This window comes from Mytilus californianus, unplaced genomic scaffold, assembly GCF_021869535.1.
Source record: "Mytilus californianus isolate M0D057914Y unplaced genomic scaffold, xbMytCali1.0.p SCAF_3, whole genome shotgun sequence".
NCBI classification, from domain to species: Eukaryota; Metazoa; Mollusca; class Bivalvia; order Mytilida; family Mytilidae; genus Mytilus; species Mytilus californianus.
The window spans coordinates 80,604,474-80,628,792 of record NW_026262679.1 but is presented as its reverse complement, the minus strand read 5'-3'; the positions used below and the strand labels follow the sequence as shown (position 1 = coordinate 80,628,792).

Below are 24,319 nucleotides of genomic sequence, written 5' to 3'. Positions count from 1 at the left end.
TAAAATACTACATGAGCTACTATAAAGACAAAACAATCAATCAATCAATCCTATAATTTGATTATTTCAAGGACAAGAAAACACGGAGGAATGTTAAAATTCTCGGTCAATGTAATAACACTTTGGTAATAAAATAATACAATTAAATAATGGTAATGATCTGTGATTCGTTTACGATACCATTCCTTTCTACCTGCTGCTGAAGGCATCTATTGTTTATAATTAGCATAATTAACTCATCCTTTTGATGTAATTTAATGACTAAAACTAACTGTGTGTATTGTTTTGAAAGACAATTCCACTCCTGATTGGTATCATTCACAAGATAGAGGGGATGAGTGGGAATAAAAACTAAAGAATAAAGAAACTGGGACCATACAGTACTTATATATGTTATTTACTTCAAGCTATCATTCAAAACAATCTGCGCATAGAAAATCAGTAAACATTTTCAAGTCATCAACTTTCTGTTTTCATTTATTTTTCCTATGAATTCACCTAATAATATGAGCTACATTCTGTCACCTAAAAAAAGTAATTCCTAAAATCTGACATTTATTCAAGTTGCCCTTTTTTTACATCACTTGATATACTTATGTAGGATTCAACATCTAATTATTTATATCATTATTTATCTCGACTTTAACAAGGAAAAAGTCTGTGGGCACCAAGAATTTTATAATCAGCCCATATAATTCCAATTTTCTTGATTTTCATATATTAAAACTGTCTCTTTTGTATCAACAGAATCAATCAAAATGGTAATTCCTACTCACCTATAGGTTTCTGTAGATAAGTTGTCAATGTATAATCACCATTCTCTTGGAAATGAATAATACCATGGCGATGAAAAATTGGTCTACGATCGAATCGAACAAAATTCTGACTGTATCTGTAATAAAAAAGTAACAAATCTTAACAACAGCTCTAATCATGATTAGTGGTTATTAATGAAGAAATAAACAAATATACCTACAACCATAGCTAACAAGATGTTGACAAGACTTGTACATAGTTCTATGGGTAGAGAAATATGACACATTACATTTTCATTAAGATAAGACAGAATTAATGAGTTAATAAGCAAGACGAAATTCATTTACTGACAGAAGACCAGAATATTAAAGTAGATTTTCTACATAAATACTGTGAATTCATTATTATTCGTGGGATGATAATTTTTAGGGATGTAGTGGGCATACATGAACTACCAATTTAAAAGTTCAATGAAGTATAAATTTTCTAGAGGTTAACAAATCTAATTCTCTCAGTGTAATATTTGTGTGTGAATGTCATTCTGCCCATCAAAGGGCCTTAATTGGAACAAAAAATATTCTTATTCTATACAGACTTTTGTTAAAACCATGAAATCAAATAACCATGAAACTACAATTTTTTTCTCCATCCACCAAAATTGGTAACAACGAAAATAAATGACACGGTATTTGATTTCAAACTTTATACATCCTTGACTTTCATATTTTTGGGTTTGAGCATTTCTGGTGACAGTCAATCAAGAAAGTGCTTCAGACACACCAAATTTATATATGTGTTATTTCCCTTCATTTACTTGAAACAAATTGACATAACTGTACATAGAAAGTATGTAAAATTAAACATTCTATAACCTTGACCTTGCAAAAAGACTTTAGATGTACCCTCTGGTAGTGGTAAACAATCTTACCAAATATAAAAAAATTTCAACAATTTTCTAAACGATATTATCTTGATACAACATTGTATATGTGTACATTAAGGATATGGTAAGCTGAATTATATTTAACTAAGTTTGTGACCTTGACCTAGAAAACAGTACATTGCAACCAATACTTCACCTTTTGGTAGGCTACAATTAAGCAAGTATCATTAATGCCCTTAAGGTGTACAAAACAGCTGAGCAATAAATGATTTGAATCGACAAGATACCTCCAAAATTCAATCAAGGAAAGTGGTGATTTATAAAAAGCCTTATTGCTTAACTGTTCAATTATTAATTTTCATTCAACATAATAACCATACATAACTTCTGGTTGTGTAAACAAAAGTCTTGGAATATAATTTATTTCCACATCAGAAGTTAATTAATGACAATTAAGCATGAAAATATCAATAAGTTTTAATCTGTAGTAAATGGGTAAACCCATAACTTCATATAGGGAACATCAAAATTCAGTTTTAGTCCCAAAGCACAGACAACCCTTATTTCTGAGAGTATAAACAAAAATTCGTAAGGGTTCCGCGGAACCCAGTGTCTCGCCTACTTTTTCTGTTAATTGCAGGCTCAACAAAAATGAGGAAGTAAATCAATAAAAATATTCCTCTTGATACTATCTTTTGATTGTAAGAAGCTTCTGTCCAAGTTTGGTAAAAATCCAGGATAGTTTATGAATCTAATAAATGTTTAAAAATTTTAACTGCAGACTGAATGTAATGTTAACTGGAAGAAAAAAAAAATTTCCTTCTAGATACTAGCATTTGACCATAAACAAGCTTCTGTCCAAGTTTGGTACAAATCCAAAATAGTATAAGAAAGTTATTAAAATTTTAAAAACTTTAACCACAGAGTGAATGTGTTGTTTCCTGGCAGAAAATCTAAGTCCATTTAAAAGTAAAATACTGAAAAAATGGATTTATTTTTTTACCAAATTTCCTTCTAGATACTAGCTTTTGATCATAAACAAGCTTCTGTCCAAGTTTGGTACAAATCCAAAATAGTATAAGAAAGTTATTAAAATTTTAAAAACTTTAACCACAGAGTGAATGTGTTGTTTCCTGGCAGAAAATCTAAGTCCATTTAAAAGTAAAATAAGGAAAAAATGGATTTTTTTTTTTACAAAATTTACCTCTGGATACTATCTTATGATCATAAACAAGCTTCTGTCCAAGTTTGGTAGAAACCCAGGATAGTTTAAGAAAGTTATTAAAATTTTAAAAACTTTAACCACAGAGTGAATGTAATATTTCCCGGCAGAAAAACTAAGTCCATTTATAAGTAAAATACGGAAAAAACGGAATTTTATTTTTACAAAATTTACTTCTGGGTACTATCTTATGATCATAAACAAGCTTCTGTCCAAGTTTGGTAGAAATCCAGGATAGTTTAAGAAAGTTATTAAAATTTCAAAAACTTTAACCACAGAGTGAATATTTGTGGACGCCGCCGACGACAACGACGACGCCGACGGAATGTAGGATCGCTATGTCTCGCTTTTTCGACTAAAGTCAAAGGCTCGACAATAAATATACCATGAAAAACAGGAAGGAGAATGCATCAGAAAATTGTGAAACCCAACTTAAAAGATCAAATACTCTTCACTTTTGTTTTCTCTAGGAAACTAGCTAGTTGCAATTTTTTTTTAAATGAAAAAGGGGTGGTAGCATCCATATGAACAAGAGTTATTTTAAACAAACATGTTAAGCTGACAGTTTCCAGCTACTTATAATAAGACTACTTATTTCATAAATCAATAATGAGTCTTTTTCTATGTTAACTGTATATATAAACCAATGTATGTGAATTATGTGTACAACTAAAGTATTTTGGTTGAAAAAAATACATTTATATCAAAAATAGAAACTTTTATCAGTATCTTCATAATATGTTCTTTTTGATAAATAACAAATTATTAGCTCTCTAGATTTTATTCTGAGATACTGTGGTAAAGATAGTACTAATTCAAAATATAGTTTTTTCAAGAAGACAAAGCGGAAATTTCTATTGATTTCAATTAAACCATTACAAAAAGCGTTACATGCTGCATAAAACTGATACGGGTATCACAGCAATTTTGAACACCCTAATTGTTTTTAACTCTACAATATTTTGTCAGAATACCCTTGGACAACTTTTCTTTAAATTGTTGTTGGGTTCAATGTTGGTCAAAGTGAAGCATGAATTATGGTCCTCTATAAACCCATAAATTTTACTTCAACATATACAAACATCTTCAGTGATTCTTTTTCAAACTGCATGCTATCAAAAATAAGTTTACAAAGATAATTAACATCTAGGACATAAATACAATTGGATAAAACAGACAATTTTTTTCTGTACAAAGCAATTCAGAAGCCCAAGTGACAAAGCAATCTTTGCAGATGTAGTAGGACAATATACAATGTACTGTAATTTTAGAGATTTTTGCCATGTTTTTATTATTGCAAAAATTGCATTGAGGTCAGTTTAAAAAAAATAATAAAATCACATTTTTAATTTTAACAGTGTTATTCAATTGCATGCAGCATTTCCTGAAATTTCAATAATAAATATTGCATTTTTGTCCACTTTTCAACCATCGAAATAAATGCATTAAAAAATAACCAAATTTACAGTAATTTGGTATATATCACTGCAGCATGCAGTATTAGGATACTTCTCCTTTCTTGAAGTTTTCAAATTCATTCAAATGTATTCTTTATGTGATGAGAAGCTGTCAGCTACATTTTTCAAGAAGTTTATATTACGAACATTGACTTCTCCAGGAATGAAAAGGACATCTATGGAATTATACAAACGTATATTCAACATGTATATAAGTACTAGCTTATAAAACAGACTAAAAAAAACCACATAAAAATGGTGCTGCAATAATATATACAACTACTAACTCAGTTAATAATTCTGTAAGTTCTGTATATCCATGCTCTGCTGCTATTTCTCTTGGCAAGTAACCATGGCGATTTGGCGTTTTCAACGCTATATCACCACCAGGTTTATCCAGGAAAAAGGATGCCACTCTAATCAATCCTAACTGTGCAGTAAAATGTAATAAAGTTGACTTGTCTGGAGGCTGTGTTAAATCTACAATCACAAAACAAATATATATATATTACATGGTACATGTCATGTTAGGCTAATGCTGGAAATTTTCGTTTCAAGTATATGCATTTGTTTTCATGAATTGATTTTGTTATTACATGAAAACATTTATAAATATCCAGATACATGTAAACATCATATTTTTAGAATACAGGCAAGTGAGATAAGTAATTTTCTTCGAAGAAAACATTACTAGTGAATCTTAATACACTTCAAAATGTATATTTGAAATATCTTCATTACATTATTCTATTTAAAACTTAAGCAACAAGTGAAACATACATGTATATAAATAAAAAACCACTGTGATTAGTTTCTAATATTGTCTTGTTCAGTCATGTCATCCTGTTATTATACAAATTCATAACATTGTTTATGACAGTACTAATGCAAACAGAATAAATTCTGAAAAAAAGAATTAAAAGTTACCTTCTTGAACCAAATTTGTAATCCTGATCACTGTAAATAATTACAAGTGTATGTTTCCAGTAAAATAAACGATTATTTATTTACACGAAAACAATCAGCAAGTCATCTGAATCCTTCTACGTATCATTCTTAGGCCACTTTATATTTTCATATTTATTCCCACACTTATTTCAATGACTTATTTATCTTTTTTTCATTTCAACTTCTTACGTAACTTCCTTTAGAAATAAAACATAGAATTTTCTCAAGGAAGGTACTACCATGGACAATTTTTCAGTATCAAAAATCTCTTCCTTCATGGAAATTTCAATTTCATTCAAATTTTGATAATAATCTACGAGTGGCCAAATAATATAAACTTTCCTTAATGAAAGTCATTTCATTTAAATAAAAGGACAAAAACAAAAGGTAAAGAAAATAAAAGGACCAAATCAAATGTTTTATTCTACCAAAATGGTGCATAAACAACAGAATGTACAGGAATAAAAAAACAAACAATTAAAACAAACGGCCTGAAAAATAACAGTATATTGCTATCAGGAACACAAATAATTACTAATATCCTGAGTTTATTTATATATGTACATGTATGATTATCTATACAGATCAATAATCTAAAACATGTACATTTTCTACAAAATATAACTCTAACAATAAGAAATCAAATTAACTATTGTCGAGTGTTTGCTGGTGTTTTAAATATAATTGGCTTTATCCAAGCCAAAAACCCACCTATTTTGTTACACATTAAACATGCACTGAGATTGATAAATAGTATATATATATTTGAATTTATAATAATGCTTGCTAGGATATCTGAATAGCAATGTTTTTCTTGGAAGTTGGTCACCACTATCATTTCAAAAACAACAGGCTGAAATTGGCAAGTAATTTGCAATATTACATGTACTAGGTTTGATGGCTTACACTAGTACTGTGGTCTGTGGACTTGTGTTTTCTCAAATAATATACCAACAACCATTCAATGGTATTTTTATAACAAGTTAAAATTCTCTCAAAACATTATCATAGACTCTTTCATTCCTTTTTGCAATAGTAATTAGAAACAGAAATAGATGAATATGTGTCTTAACAGTGGATTATGTATATATACACCATTTTCATGTAAGGATCTCCAAGTAGGGACTCTGTCGGAACGTCACGTAAATAAACTCATATCTGCCGTAATGCATAATTGGTGTTATCGACGTTGGTAAAAATAGCAAAAAAAAACTTTTTCATACGATGTCAGTTAAAAATAAAATGTCTCTGGGAACTTGAATTTTAGCTCTTCAAACTAGACTAAAAGTTATAGACTTTACCTTTTTGTATCTGTATTTCATAACAATGTGAAATTCGGTAATATTATCCACAACGTTTATTTTTCGCTATCATATGCAACAATTTAATATCCTATCGGGACCTAGCGCTATTTATAGAATCGTAAACAGATATCAAAATTTTGCATGCATCATCCTGAAGTTGAGAACAGTAAAATTTTGTAGGTATCCTAATCCAATTTCGTCAATAAGGTGTCTAATTTTGAAGAAAATCAACATAATTTTGAGTTTTCCCCCGAAAAGATACCCCATGTTCACATATTTTTCAAGGATCCATCGCTCCTCGCGATATACAACATATTATCTTTACAACAATGTCCAGTTTATGTAAATGTGTTACGAATTGACGAGGCGCCAGTGCGTCAAAGGCGGCAAGGTCCAGCATTAAAAGAACCAAAAAGCGCAGTAACGTTAGATTTATTCACTGTTCACATCATCATGCAGTCAGTTAAACTTGCAATTTCTGCTAAAAACTTGGCTGACGAACGTAATGGTTGCGTTATTCACGATCCATTGTTGTCAATTAATCAGATTATAAATTCGAATACATATTTACTTGCACAAATACGACAAAGATTCGCTCGAAAACTAACTTCATGAAATATTGTCATTATAGATACCTGATAAGGGTTAATTCCCTTTGTTTATAAAAAATAGATTGGGGTACTGTGCAGGATATTCTGTACACTTGAATTCGCATAACTTAATAAAAATTGATAGCAATAGTAAGAGTTAAGTATAAATAATTTATTTACTCAACCAATTAATACTTTCCTTTAAAGAAAAAATATATTATCATAATTGAATTCAAACAAAATATGCAATACAAGCGACGTAAAAGTTTTCTATTTTAGAATGGTCCAGGTTTTGTAAAAAATGATGAAAAAAATATAGTATCCCCCTTCCCCCTTCCAAAAGTAAAAAACAAAACAAAACAAAACAAAAATAAAACAAGACGAAAAAGAAAAGTCAAAACGAAAAATTAAAATGAAAATAAGCAAAACAAGTAAAAAAGAATGAACAACTTCATGTTTTATCTTAAAATAATATGGATACAAAAAAAATAAAAATAAGAAGATGTGGTATGATTGCCAAAGAGACAACTATCCATCAAAGTTCAAATGAATTGGATGTAAGTAATTATAGGCAACCGTACGGCCTTTAACAATGAGAAAAAAACATACCATATGGTCGGCTATAAAAGCTTGTTATTGATTGTCCTCAGTTGTTACCATTCAGTATTGATTAAATTTGAAAGAAACAAGTATAATATTTATAATAAACATTTGATTCAACATTGAATTTGTGTCACGGAACACATACTACATGAAACACGTCTTCTTTAAAATATTAGACCCCGTTTACACTTGTACGAAATTGAACCGATCTTCATTTGAATCGATCTTAAAAAGACCAGTGCGCGTTTACATTTGCACAAGCAAGATCGATCGAGATCGATCTTATTTAATCTAGTGAGTTTACACTGCAACATAAACAGAACCGGTCTGATCTGATTACTTTACGTTTCGTAAACAAATAATAGTAAACATAGAATTGAATAAAAACGAGTGCATTTCGCGCGGACTATCACACACTGCAAAATTATGGAGAAAATAGTTCGATCATTGGAATTTCGTATGCAGTTATCAATTATCTTTTTGGTTCACACGTCACAAGTTATTAAACAAAGAAATGCGAGAAGACTATCACTTAAAAACAAACTGTCAATGCATTTGAAGATAAGGATTTGTAGCAAAGAACTAGAATTTATCGATTCAGAAGAATGATCCAAAAACGGCGGAATCTTTTCCCATTCATCGTTTTTAAACACATGTGTTTTTGCCGCCGAACATGCGCAGATTTATTTTTATATCCAAATAGAACATTCAATTGAAGAAAGATCGATCGCGATCGATTGCGATCGATCTTAGCGTTTACACTTGAAGAAAGATCGATTCAAATCAGATCGATCTTTTTAAAACCACCTCTGGAGGCGTATGTCAAAGTGTTACATATAGAACATCTTATTGTTTAACAAGTTTTTTTACTTGGCGGTTACAAATCCGAAGTATTCTAGAGTCTAAATCAATACATATTGAAGATTTTACAAAATAATTTACACATATCTATCTATTAATTCAAAAGGTTATTCAGTGCTATATATTGTTGTAGGGGACAGTTTTAAAACAGTATGTATAAACAAAATATAAAATGATATTCAAAATTTTGCATTGAAAGACATCCTTAAAATAACTAAAATGAATTGTATCTGAAATACAAGAAGGAGCGTTAATTAATTTAGATTTTAGTGTGGCGTCCATTTCTATGAACTAGTATACATTATTATTGAGGGGCCAGCTGAAGCCCGCCTCCGGGTGCGAGATTTTCTAACTGTTTTGAAGACCGATTGGTAGTTTTCGGCTTTTTTCTGCTCTCTGGTCGGGTTGTTGTCTCTTTGGCCATCCCTGTTTCCATTCTCAATTTTATTGGTTTTGGTAAAGTATACTATTCTTCTTCATTGTTGTGGTACAAATGTTCATGTGCATACTTGTAACAATCTACCTAAGTTGCAGCTATGACCCATAATTAGGTGATATGTTTTTAAAAGAAATGTCATAATGTTGTGGTTAGACCTTCAATGTATAGACAAGAAGATAGCATACTCTAAATATTGATAATGATGAAGACTCTTTGGAAATTGTCCGGATGTCTAATTAGTTATCAAAGGTACCAGGATTATAATTTATTACGCCAGACGCGCGTTTCGTCTACATATAAGACTCATCAGTGACGCTCAGATCAATTCAGGGAAATTTAGCTCTATTTTTTCAGAAGAAGATACCAACATAATAATATTTGAAAATGGCCACATTAAATTAAGATTAATTCATAACATATAATGAAATTGTTCATATTTAAAGTCCATATTTTGAATTGAATGTATGAAAGAGTGCCTGTACATATATATGTTACGTATATACAGGCCTGTGTTATTCTCATTTTCTGTACATACAAGACATGTACAGTAGCATGTCTTCATCCTTGAACCCCAAAGGTGACTGGTGGTATAGAAACATGGTTTTCCTCCGAACACAAGTAAAACCCTTGGCAAAGTGGAGCATCCGTTTGTTGTGCGGGATGTGTGAATACGCAACCACGTCGGGTTAGAATAGGGACGAATTGAGGCCTCGTGAAGAGAGAGAACCACGCTCCCTGCACGTTAAGAATTTTTGCAGCAACTCTTTTATGGGTCCGTGGGTAGCCTGATGCAAGGGAGAAGATTCATGCCCTATCCATTATACCCACATTTTCAGCTGGTGACTGTTGAAATTTCCCTCCTTTTCCCCGGTCGATCCCTATTACAGAACCAAGCTATTACATCTATTTATATTTTGTTCTCATCCTGAACGTGTTTGAAATATTTGCCACTGTACATGAAACAAACTGTCAATAATTTGTTTTATCTTGGCTCATGAATGAAAGGAGATGTATAAAGTAACAAGACAGCAACGTAACCACAAAAATAATTAAAAATAAAAATAAAAAACACAAATCCAGGCACGTATCATATTTATTATGCACATAATTTGTTTTTCATATTTACGGCAAACTATAACTCAAAAGCGTCAAAAAAAAAAAGACACGCAGCTTTACTTCAAGTTATGATTTTGTATGCTTAATTTATTATTACTGTCTGAAATCAGGAAATCTTTAAGGTTGATGTAGAGGGTTTCACATGGAAAGGTGGATCAAAACTAATTTTCTTTTATTTTATCATAATAAAAAATGGTAGAAATAGGGGGGGGGTGGGTTCAGTTCTTACCCTGGACCTAAAAGTTAGACAAACTGACTTCTGCATCAATAGTAGCCTCATTTAACACTTGCTAAACTTCTAAAATAAGAAACTGATATTTGTGTAAATTATATGGTCAAATAGTAAGTACATGGAAATTAAAAATTCAAAACATTTGAAAATTTGGTTTTTTAATGTTTTGTGCTAACTAGTACAGTTTCCCGTATTTTCATGTGCGAAATAAGATTTTCACGTACAATGGTCATACGCTATAAAAAAAAGTTAGTTTTTGCATCCTTTCTGCTCATTTTGTGTATGATGTGTGCTGCGGTAGTTATATTACTAAGTTTTTAAGTGTGTTTTTATTGTAAATTGGAATGTTGGCAGACAAAAGGTATATATTCATGAATATCAGGCAGATGCTTGGGGTCAAAGGTCAAACATAAAAATGAAAACTCTTGTCCTAGTATATTTCTACCACATATATATTTCAAATAATAAATGCTTTTTGTGTATTTTTTTCTTTAAAAAAATCCCACAGAGTCCCTACTCCAAGAATGTAAAAGCGCCTACTTTCCATGAAAATATATCAGGTACTCATATCAAACCTTAATGTTATCCCTTGACAAATATTGTATTCCTGGACGTGACCTTTAGTACTGGACACAAACTACAAACTACAAACCCTGGGTTAATCCTAGAAACACTTTACATTTGGATATAAGTTTAGAACACCCATTTTTTGGCAAATTCAAAACTTTTCCATATATATAAGAGCAGGACATAAAAAAATCTTCAATACCCAAAGGTAATATTTCCTTTATGTATAATAAGCCTTGACCAAATCAGAGATGATTAAAGTCTCTGTTGCCGTTCAATTGACGATTACTACGATTTACCCTTTTGAATGGTAATTTATACATGTATAGGTGAAGTACCAAATATACTTTATCCTTAGAGACACAAGAGACGGGATGTTGTGATAGAATTTATTGATGTATAGAAGGAATTAAATAGACTTGAAAAAGGGCAATAAAAAATGAAACCTATACAGGTGTAAATGATATTTTTATTTTATGATTACCTGTTGTTTTAAAATCACCAATCACTGTCCAATGTTCTGGTATTTGTACTTCTAAATGGGTTAATGCAGTGTAAAGTCTGTCATCAAGAGTATCCAAGATTTCATTAGAAAGGTCAAAGTTGTCTGATCTTATAAGTTCAAGGTCATCCAAAGAATTACTGTTATACACACTATCAATAAGATACCAGGCTAAATAATAGGTACTGTCTTTGTAATACTGGAAAACTGATGTTGCTAGGATACAAAGTTCATTCTCAAGGTAACCACAGAAGTTCAACTGAAGCTGTTCTTCAAAATCATGTTCTGCAAAAGAAACATGTACTCTTATTACAACAATACTGGTTTAAAATAAGATCAATTATTTCTTCTCTTTTCCTACTTCTTCTTGGCTTTGGTCAAATGCAATATAGTTATTTCAGAACTGACATAAGCTTCATATTTTATATAAGCTCATTTTTTCATTAGTTTTTCTATTCTTGAAACATTTCTTGTTATCAGGGTCTCAGACTTTCATTAACTTTATGACTTATATGACCATGCACTCTGGATTCCTGGGCTATTTATTTTGTTTAATTAATTCAATAGATTGAAGACAATTATGAATCTCAGTGTTCAACATTATACAAATTCACTTAATGCTTGTATGCAAATTTTGTTTTGAACCACGAAAATTGGTACTCACGAAAATTTAATGAATCCAGAGAAATTTGTTATACTCTTAAAGTACAATATAAAAGTCTTCCATTCTGGTTTACCAGAACAATAGTTACATATAGTCTCCATTCTGTAATGTACTGTGATAATTATATTATTATTGATGTCAACATGAAGATATTATGTTGTTTATGACTATTTACACCTGACAAAGTTGTTGTACCTGTACTAATTACCTGTTAGTACCTGTAGATTAGTTATTTTAGGAACACAAAATACAAATGTTATCATCATTACAAATCTTTTTATAGCTACAACTAATGTAAATGATGAACTGTGATGTTAAGTTACATATGAAATATACAATGAATGAGAATTGTTTTTCAAAGGGAGGTAATACCACTCATATATATCATGGGAACAACTTTTATTAGTGGATAAAACAGAAATGATGCCTACAATATTTCATAATTTTTTCTATAATGACTACAGTAACCTGAACAAGCCAGGCCTTCACTTTAATACATCTCTCCTACTCGCACAGGCCTAAACCTTTTACTCTGTTGATACAGCATTCAGAAGATATGCCCCTTGAAACTTTAAATTCCCTAAAATGTATGCTTTGAGAAATAATTTACCATATACATAACTTCTTATTATTTAAATGATTATCAGATATTTGTCATTTCTAACAAAATTGAATCCCTTAGAATCGTAATGTTACATGCACTGCATTACTAATTTAGTTTCAAGACCTACAGAATTCAGGAAGCATATGGTTATGGTGGCTGTGCTAACACCTTACATGTTTTGTTCATAGTTACTAAATATACCCTAAAAATCACACAATTGTGCAACTCACTAGCACTCTGAATATGGTTATTGGGCACACTGACATAATATCCTACGTACCCTATAAAATTCCAATTGATCAGGAAATTTCGATATAAGCCATTCTCATCTTTTTAACTTTCATAAAAAGTATATGTTTTAATAAATTTTCAAAAGCAAAGTTCCTTTTGATTTCAGCATCAAAAACTCTAAAAGTGCAGTTGTCCTTAAAGAAATCTTAAGGTAGACAGCACAGAAGCAAAAATACATTACAGTAATTTTTAACATAATATCAAACAACTTTATCCAATTAATAATCACTTATATATATTTATCTATTGCTTTACAAACCTTTTACTAATTTTAACACATACCTAAATTCAAAGACTTCCATCACATTCTTAATCCAAGAAGATATCAAAATTCATTCCAGGGATAAAATGACAGCAATTAGGATATTTCTTACAACACTAACAAAAAACAACCTTGATACTTCTGGACCCTAATTAACAAATACTGAGGTTAAACAAGGTTATTTAGGAAATGAACGACCATGATTGGCATTATATATTTCTGATCACCTCTATGTTTGTTATCGACCATAAAAAGAAGAAATAAAACCAAAGTATATGTATGAATAGCCTCTGATATCAGTTACCTTTCAAGTAAGTAGTTAACAAAGATGTCAAGTCTCGGGCACAGATTATGATATTACGTTAATACCAATCAAAAAGAAAATAATAAAAGATATTTGCTTTTTTATAAGGATGTTGTGATTCTAACATAAATAATTTATTGTATAAAATTGTAGTTTTTTTTACGTTACAAACTACATTTTTGCTTAAATCTTAAAAAAATTAGTCTGTAACTTTACAAACAAATCAATCACTAATTTTAAATGCACATTTCTCGATGATCTTTCATTATGAATAATGAGAGAAAAATATTTTGCAAAGGGTAATAAAATCAAGGAATATATATGGAAAATATTTGTGTGTGTCGAATTGTCTAAATTCGCTACTTTTGCAGAAGACATTTTACCGTTAAATTGACAAAACACGAACATTTCACTGTCCATTTAAATGCATTGTACAAGGCTGTGAAACTCCAACAATGAACACGGAGAAGATTTCACTGCCTCTTCTGGCTTCGAAGATGTAAATCGTGAACAAACCATGAGTTCATGACACAATAAAATGCTTCGCTGGGGCGCAGCTTGATACGACCGCAGAGGTCAAACCCTGAACAGTTGGGGCAAGTATGGACACAACATTCAAGCTTGATACAGCTCTGAATTTGGATTGTTATTAAATATTTGACACAGCATAGGTTTCTGACACAGAAAGAATGTGGTCTAAGAACTTGAATTTTTTTAATTTACCTATTATGGTCCAATGTCCAAAATCAAAATACATGGTTAGATTCAGCATATCAAAGAACCCCATATATTCAATTTTTGTTAAAATCAAACAAAGTTTAATTTTGGACCCCAACTTGGACAAACTTGAAAACTGGGCCCATAATCAAAAATCTAAACACATGTTTAGATTCAGCATATCAAAGAACCCCAAGAATTCAATTTTTGCTAAAATCAAACTAAGTTTAATTTTGGACCCTTTGGACCTTAATGTAGACCAATTTAAAAAACGGGACTTAAAATTAAAAATCTAAATACACGGTTAGATTTGGAATATCAAAGAACCCCAATAATTCAATTTTTGATGAAATCAAACAAAGTTTAATTTTGGACCCTTTTGACCTCAATATGAACCAATTTGATAGCGGGGCCCACAAATAAAAAATCTAAATTCATGGTTAGATTCAGCATATCAAAGAACCCCATATATTCAATTTTTGTTGAAATCAAAAAAAGTATAATTTTGGACCCCAACTTGGACCAACTTGAAAACTGGGCCCATAATCAAAAATCTAAACACATGTTTAGATTCAGCATATCAAAGAACCCCAAGAATTCAATTTTTGTTAAAATCAAACTAAGTTTAATTTTGGACCCTTTAGACCTCAATGAAGACCAATTTAAAAAACGGGACCCAAATTAAAAATCTAAAAACACGGTTAGATTTGGCATATCAAAGAACCCCAATAATTCAATTTTCGATGAAATCAAACAAAGTTTAATTTTGGACCCTTTTGACCTCAATATGAACCAATTTGATAGCCGGGCCTACAAATAAAAAATCTAAATACATGGTTAGATTCAGCATATCAAAGAACCTCATATATTCAATTTTTGTTGAAATCAAACAAAGTTTAATTTTGGACCCCAATTTGGACCAACTTGAAAACTGGGCCCATAATCAAAAATCTAAATACATATTTAGATTCAGCATATCAAAGAACCCCATGTATTCAATTTTTGTTGAAATCAAACAAAGTTTAAATACTGGACCCTATCTTGGACCAACTTGAAAACTGGGCCCATAATCAAAAATCTAAACACATGTTTAGATTCAGCAAATCAAAGAACCCCAAGAATTCAATTTTTGTTAAAATCAAACTAAGTTTAATTTGGACCCTTTGGACCTCAATGTAGACCAATTTAAAAAACAGGACCCAAAATTAAAAACCTAAATACACAGTTAGATTTGGAATATCAAAGAACCCCAATAATTCAATTTTAGATGAAATCAAACAAAGTTTAATTTTGGACCCTTTTGACCTCAATATGAACCAATTAGATAACGGGGTCCACAAATAAAAAATCTAAATACATGGTTAGATTCAGCATATCAAAGAACCCCATATATTCAATTTTTGTTGAAATCAAACAAAGTTTAATTTTGGACCCCAATTTGGACCAACTTGAAAACTGGGCCAAAAATCAAAAATCTAAATACATGTTTAGATTCAGCATATCAAAGAACCTCATATATTCAATTTTTGCTAAAATCAAACAAAGTTTAATTTTGGACCCTTTGGACATTAATGTGGACCAATTTGAAAACTGGACCCAAAATTAAAAATCTAAATACACTGTTAGATTCGGCATAACAAATAAATAAATGTGATCAAAGATTTTACAAATCTAATGCGCCATACTGTGCAATTAAAGATTACTTCTTGAAATTTTTCAATATTTTAATATTTGAAGAATAATTCTTTTTAATTTCTGAAATCTGAAATGAGAAAAAATTGGCCCCCCACAATTTCTTTTTATCCCCCCCCCCCTTTTTCCCCCAAAAAAATTCTTTCCCTCAAGATATGGTCATAATCTCAATTCAAATTTCCAATGGAGTTGGCAACCATAATTACCCATTTAAATTTACCATAGTGCTAACTTAATCTATTTTATAATAGAATTAATAAAAATATATAGTCAAATCTTTCATATGGATTTTTTTGTAAAAAAAAAAGATGAAAACATTTGCAGATATTTTTACTGGTCTTCCTTTATAAATATGCATTTCTTTAAACATAATTTAAAAGCAGTGTAAGGGAAGTAACCAAAACGTTGTATTTGGATTACCTCCCTTACACTGTTTTAGATTATCTTTATTGTTCATTAACCATTACTTTATACATAATTTAAAAGCAGTGTAAGGGAGATAATTTCTATGATGTATTTGATTTATCTCCCTTACACTGCTTTAAATTATGTTTTGTACTAAAGTATTTGTCCATTAACCAGGACAACCTTGTTTTTCCCCCTTTTTTGCCCCTAATTCCTAAACGGCTTGAGCCATAACCCCCCAAAGCAAATTCTTACCATCCCTTTGTGGTATGGAAACTTGTAGTATAAATTCAGAGAGATCCATACACCATTCCACAGTTATTGTCTGGAAACTAGAAAATGCTCATTTTTGGCCCCTTTTTGGCCCCTAATTCCTTAACTGTTGGTACCATAACCCCCAAAATCAATCCCAACCTTCCTTTTGTGGTATTTAACCTTATGGTCAAATTTCAAAAAGATCCATTCACTTAAACTAAAGTTAGAGTGCGAAAACCAATATGTATTCGGACGACGACGCCGGACGACGACGACGACGACGACGCCGACGCCGGACGACGACGACGACGACGCCAACGTCATACCAATATACGACCACAAAATTTTTTTGCGGTCGTATAAAAATAATCCAATATACAGTTTTTATTGTATTTGGTTATTTAGGAAATCTTGTATTGAGGAGTCTATTAAATTATCCAAAACTATTCTAGACTCATGGTGATTTCTAGAGCTTGACAAATTTGATAGTGTTGTCTGTTGAACTCTATTTCCATTTTTGTTTTCGATGGTTTGTGTCTCATTGATACGTACCCAAAATCTCCTTTTCTTAATATCTGTATATACCAACAAAATTATCTAAATTTCTTTTAAATGCTTTATAATGCTAAAAGTTTTCGGATTCCCTTTTAATCTTTTAATTCCCCTTTTAATCAAGTAAGATATCAACATTGTAAATGTATTGATACCTTGAACTCTGACCTTCTTATGAAAGCACAAATATGGTGAATTGAATTACAGCATTCACATACACAGATCTTCTTATTGAAAGGTATTTCAAGATTTTAAAATATTTCTGGTATTACTGGTATCAAGGTTTAATTGAACACTATTTGTTTACTTGATAAAAGTTTATTAAGTACAGAAACATCATACCTAAAATCAATGTTTATACTTCAATCAGTTCAATGAGAATGTTTTTATCAAGAGATAACTTGCACTTGCTAAATACTAATTTGATATTCTGATACACTAATTGAAGTTTTGCTAGGTAAATTTGTTTTATAGATGTGTCAAAGCAACAGTATTGGTTTCTGCTTTGCCTGAAATAAAGATAGACATAAGACTCCTGACCTTGACAAAACAATGATAGGGTCACAGGGGCATGCTTGATCGGCAAACAGTCTGCTGCTCAGAAGTCACTGCTTCAGTGATGGTCAATGACTGCAATGCTGCTTAGGACTCAGTTGATGGTCCAAGGCCAAAATTGGTGTCACAACTGAGTTTTCAGCATGTATGGATGCAAAAAGTGAATTTCAAACAGGTTTGATTTATTGACTGCATAACATCCAGAATAAAATGCTCCGCTTGGCGCAGCTTGATACGACTGCAGAGGTCGAACACTGAACAGTTGGGGCAAATATGGACACAACATTCAAGCTTCAAACAGCTCTGAATTTAGATTGTGATTAAATATTTGACATAGCATAGGTTTCTGACACAGAATGAATGTGGTCTAATAACTTAAAAATATTTAATTTACATATTATGGTCCATAGAGTTGTTATATGGAAATCATTGTCTATTTTATTGCATTTTTATACGACCGCAAAAAAGGTCGTATATTGGTATGACATTGGCGGCGTCTTCATCCGAAGACACATTGGTTTACGCACAATAACTTTAGTTTAAGTGAATGGATCTCTAGGAAATTTTACCATAAGGTTCAATACCACAAAAGGAAGGTTGGGATTGATTATGGGGGTTATGGTACCAACAGTTAAGGAATTAGGGGCCAAAAAGGGGCCAACATTTTTTTTTTGGGGGGGGGGGGTCAATACGCAACAGCATAGTGTATTGCACAAAAGCAAAATTTGAATATAAATTCAAATCATATAACCAATTCTAAGTTCTTTGACTACAGTTATTCGGTGTCAGAAACCTATTATGTGTCAAATATTTAATTACAATCCAAAATCAGACCTGTATCAAGCGCGAATATTGCGTCCATTTTTGCCCCAACTGTTCAGGGTTGGGCCTCTTCGGTCGTATCCAGCTGCGCTCAGCGAAGCATTTTATTGTAAATTAAAGTGTCTATTTATCTTTTATTATTTTTATCATGTAAGGCAAAAAGTAAAAAAAATGGTAAAAATCGTCATTACAGGGCAATAACTTCAATAAGGAGTCGTCAGACAATTTCCTCCATAATTGTTTTAATTGTAGATCTTGTCTTGTCTTGTTTAAGTTTCTATCTATCTATTATAATTTTTAGGATATAAGGCAAAAACACAAAAAATTGGTAATAAAATGCTTCGCTGGGGCGCAGCTTGATACGACCGCAGAGGTCGAACCCTGAACAGTTGGGGCAAGTATGGACACAACATTCAAGCTTGATACAGCTCTGAATTTGGATTGTTATTAAATATTTGACACAGCATAGGTTTCTGACACAGAAAGAATGTGGTCTAAGAACTTGAATTTTTTTAATTTACCTATTATGGTCCAATGTCCAAAATCAAAATACATGGTTAGATTCAGCATATCAAAGAACCCCATATATTCAATTTTTGTTAAAATCAAACAAAGTTTAATTTTGGACCCCAACTTGGACAAACTTGAAAACTGGGCCCATAATCAAAAATCTAAACACATGTTTAGATTCAGCATATCAAAGAACCCCAAGAATTCAATTTTTGCTAAAATCAAACTAAGTTTAATTTTGGACCCTTTGGACCTTAATGTAGACCAATTTAAAAAACGGGACTTAAAATTAAAAATCTAAATACACGGTTAGATTTGGAATATCAAAGAACCCCAATAATCCAATTTTTGATGAAATCAAACAAAGTTTAATTTTGGACCCTTTTGACCTCAATATGAACCAATTTGATAGCGGGGCCCACAAATAAAAAATCTAAATTCATGGTTAGATTCAGCATATCAAAGAACCCCATATATTCAATTTTTGTTGAAATCAAAAAAAGTTTAATTTTGGACCCCAACTTGGACCAACTTGAAAACTGGGCCCATAATCAAAAATCTAAACACATGTTTAGATTCAGCATATCAAAGAACCCCAAGAATTCAATTTTTGTTAAAATCAAACTAAGTTTAATTTTGGACCCTTTGGACCTCAATGAAGACCAATTTAAAAAACGGGACCCAAATTAAAAATCTAAAAAACACGGTTAGATTTGGCATATCAAAGAACCCCAATAATTCAATTTTCGATGAAATCAAACAAAGTTTAATTTTGGACCCTTTTGACCTCAATATGAACCAATTTGATAGCGGGGCTACAAATAAAAAATCTAAATACATGGTTAGATTCAGCATATCAAAGAACCTCATATATTCAATTTTTGTTGAAATCAAACAAAGTTTAATTTTGGACCCCAATTTGGACCAACTTGAAAACTGGGCCCATAATCAAAAATCTAAATACATGTTTAGATTCAGCATATCAAAGAACCCCATATATTCAATTTTTGTTGAAATCAAACAAAGTTTAAATACTGGACCCTAACTTGGACCAACTTGAAAACTGGGCCCATAATCAAAAATATAAACACATGTTTAGATTCAGCAAATCAAAGAACCCCAAGAATTCAATTTTTGTCAAAATCAAACTAAGTTTAATTTTGGACCCTTTGGACCTCAATGTAGACCAATTTAAAAAACAGGACCCAAAATTAAAAACCTAAATACACGGTTAGATTTGGAATATCAAAGAACCCCAATAATTCAATTTTAGATGAAATCAAACAAAGTTTAATTTTGGACCCTTTTGACCTCAATATGAACCAATTAGATAACGGGGTCCACAAATAAAAAATCTAAATACATGGTTAGATTCAGCATATCAAAGAACCCCATATATTCAATTTTTGTTGAAATCAAACAAAGTTTAATTTTGGACCCCAATTTGGACCAACTTGAAAACTGGGCCAAAAATCAAAAATCTAAATACATGTTTAGATTCAGCATATCAAAGAACCTCATATATTCAATTTTTGCTAAAATCAAACAAAGTTTAATTTTGGATCCTTTGGACATTAATGTAGACCAATTTGAAAACTGGACCCAAAATTAAAAATCTAAATACACTGTTAGATTCGGCATAACAAATAAATAAATGTGATCAAAGATTTTACAAATCTAATGCGCCATACTGTGCAATTAAAGATTACTTCTTGAAATTTTTCAATATTTGAAATTTGAAAAAAAAATAATATTTGAAGAATAATTCTTTTTAATTTCTGAAATCTGAAATGAGAAAAAATTGGCCCCCCACAATTTCTTTTTATCCCCCCCCCCCCCCCCTTTTTCCCCCAAAAAATTCTTTCCCTCAAGATATGGTCATAATCTCAATTCAAATTTCCAATGGAGTTGGCAACCATAATTACCCATTTAAATTTACCATAGTGCTAACTTAATCTATTTTATAATAGAATTAATAAAAATATAGTGTCAAATCTTTCATAAGGATTTTTTTGTAAAAAAAAAAGATGAAAACATTTGCAGATATTTTAACTGGTCTTCCTTTATAAATATGCATTTCTTTAAACATAATTTAAAAGCAGTGTAAGGGAAGTAACCAAAATGTTGTATTTGGATTACCTCCCTTACACTGTTTTAGATTATCTTTATTGTTCATTAACCATTACTTTATACATAATTTAAAAGCAGTGTAAGGGAGATAATTTCAATGATGTATTTGATTTATCTCCCTTACACTGCTTTAAATTATGTTTTGTACTAAAGTATTTGTCCATTAACCAGGACAACCTTATTTTTCCCCCTTTTTTGCCCCTAATTCCTAAACGGTTTGAGCCATAACCCCCCAAAGCAAATCCTAACCATCCCTTTGTGGTATGGAAACTTGTAGTATAATTTCAGAGAGATCCATACACCGTTCCACAGATATTGTCTGGAAACTAGAAAATGCTCATTTTTGGCCCCTTTTTGGCCCCTAATTCCTTAACTGTTGGTACCATAACCCCCAAAATCAATCCCAACCTTCCTTTTGTGGTATTTAACCTTATGGTCAAATTTCAAAAAGATCCATTCACTTAAACTAAAGTTAGAGTGCGAAAACCAATATGTATTCGGACGACGACGCCGGACGACGACGACGACGCCGGACGACGACGACGCCAACGTCATACCAATATACGACCACAAAATTTTTTTGCGGTCGTATAAAAATCATCATCAAAGGGCAAAAACTCTAATAAGGAGTTGACTGACTATTTCGACCATGCAGACTTATTTGTAGAACTTGTCTTGCTGATCATTTTTGCAGTCTAAAGTTTCTATCTATCTATTATAGTTTTCAAGATAATAGGCAAAAATGAAAAAAATGGTAAAATTTGTCATTTAAGGGCAATAACTCCTATAAAAAGTTGTCTGACAGTTTTGAAGTATATGAACAATTGGTAGAGCTCATCATTCTGAACATTTTTTTACCCCTGTCAGATTTTCTCTATTTATAATGGTTTTCAAATTAATAGACAAAACTTGCATTTTACCCCTATGTTCTATTTAGCCATGTCGGCCAACTTGGTTGGCTGGCGAGGTCAGCGGACACATTTTTTAAACCAGATACCCCAAATAATGATTGTGGCCAAGTTTGGTTAAATTTGTCTCCGTAGTTAACAGATGATGACGGACGATGGATGCCAAGTGATGAAAAAAGCTCACTAAAGGGCCAGGTGAGCAAAAAAATTTCCTTACATTGTAAATCTAATTACACTTTATAAACAAAAGTGATGTTAAAATGGTATTAAAGTTTTGAAAAAACTCGACCATGAAAATGCATGTTCTGCATCTACACAGTGACTCAGAAAAAAATAAATGGGGAATGTGTCCCATGGACACAGATGATACCCCCGCTTACATATAATATAAAGTTTAAAGGGACATAACTGAAGAACGGTAAAAGGACGCTACCCAAATTTGTACTTGATCTGAGTTTTGTGGTAATAAGTATAGTGTATAAGTGTCATAAATTTTGTTGAGGCTAACTTAAGTTAGAGAACAGAAACGAAAAATTCAGCAATTTTACATTTGTAAACAGGCATAACTCTAGAATGTTAAAAGTGACACCACCAAAATTCAAACTTGATCTGTATTTTGTGGTAATAAGCATTGTGTAAAAGTTTCATAACATTTGGTTGAGGCAAACTAAAGTTAGTTTGGGACGTACAGACGGACAAGGGTAAAACTTAATGCCCCCTCCACTACGGCGGGGGCATAAAAAGTAACAAAATAACACCTTGTGTGAACATATATGCAGCAGGCTAAAAATCTTCTTATATCTATTTAGAGAACGGAAACAAAAATTCAGCAATTTTTATGTTTATAAAGAGGCATAACTCAAGAACAGTAAAAGTGACACCATCCAACTTTAAACTTGATCTGTATTATGTGGTAATAAGCATTGTATATACGTTTCATAACATTTGCTTGAGGCAAACTAAAGTTAGAGAATGGAAACGAAAAATTCAGCAATTTTTCCTTTTGTAAAGGGGCATAACTCTAGAACAGTTATAGTGACGCCACCAAAATTCAAACTTGATCTGTGTTTTGTGGTAATAAGCATTGTGTAAAAGTTTCATAACATATGGTTGAGGAAAACTAAAGTTAGAGAACGGAAACCAACTTTGGAACGTACGGACGGACGTACAGACAGACAAGGGTAAAACTTAATGCCCCCTCCTCTATGGCGGGGGCATAAAACGTAACAAAATAACACCTTGTGTGAACATATATGCAGCAGGCTAAAAATCTGGCTCAGTGTGTCAGTCTAGTACAAAGCAGAGATCATATTCACATCATATTAACATGTTCTCTCCTGAAAATGCATTTAATTTGCCACTGGATGTTACACATCCATTCAACAATTATCCATCCATTATAAATAGTTTTTCATATTACAATGCAGGAAATATATATCTGTATTATTTCCTCATATTGTAAATTAGGTTACTGTGAGTGTTTTCCTACCATCTGTTCAACTGATTTATGTCTCTTTTTCAAGAGAGTTTGCGGCAGTTATTATTCTCGCGGCTTTAACATTTTGTAAATATTTTAAAGCAGTTGACAAATGTTAAGCAAATAATCCTATTAAAATAAAAAAAAAGGCTAAAACTCTGTAGGAAGAAAATAATAACCTTGAAAAGTAAGAGTTTTCATGTAATCTCATTTGTCTCTATTTCTTCCAATTATTTGAAACTACTACACTTACATTAGGAACGAGAGACATTGAAGCTCTAACTACTTTATCACATGACTGATTATTGCCTAATGACGACAAAAATCAATGTCAATAAAACGGCACATAAAAATCTTTATTAGTTACTGTCAATTACAGGATTTATATGCTGTATTACAATTTCTGTTTGCACTTGTTTATGGAACATGACAATTGCTTTTTCAAGGTCAATCCAACTTGGTTTTTTTTCAAATAGAAATTGAAATTCTAAAAATCAATAGAAATTCAATTAACGTTGACAAAAACAACACAAATCAAACACTAAACCAGATAATTAACTATGCAGTGTACATTTTTTAAACTTAATAAAAACCATTTGCAAAGTGTCAAACAAATAATTATTGAAGACAGCTAATAACTTTTAAGGCAATTCAACTTTGAATACAAAAAATAAACATGCATAGAACTTTA

At 31.4% G+C, this 24,319-nt stretch overlaps 1 protein-coding gene across 12 annotated transcripts in view; it reads right to left on the bottom strand.

Annotated features, from left to right (window-relative positions):
• Positions 1–24,319, bottom strand: part of LOC127735151 (rho guanine nucleotide exchange factor 28-like) — a 169,248-nt gene that overhangs the window by 131,276 nt on the left and 13,653 nt on the right. For all 12 annotated transcript variants that reach the window (XM_052245235.1, XM_052245240.1, XM_052245244.1 and 9 more), the window contains 3 exons: positions 11,463–11,765; positions 4,606–4,798; positions 777–892 (listed from right to left, as the gene is read on the bottom strand). In XM_052245235.1, the coding sequence (XP_052101195.1) occupies positions 777–892; positions 4,606–4,798; positions 11,463–11,765 (612 nt within the window). The remainder of the gene's footprint in view (positions 1–776; positions 893–4,605; positions 4,799–11,462; positions 11,766–24,319) is intronic.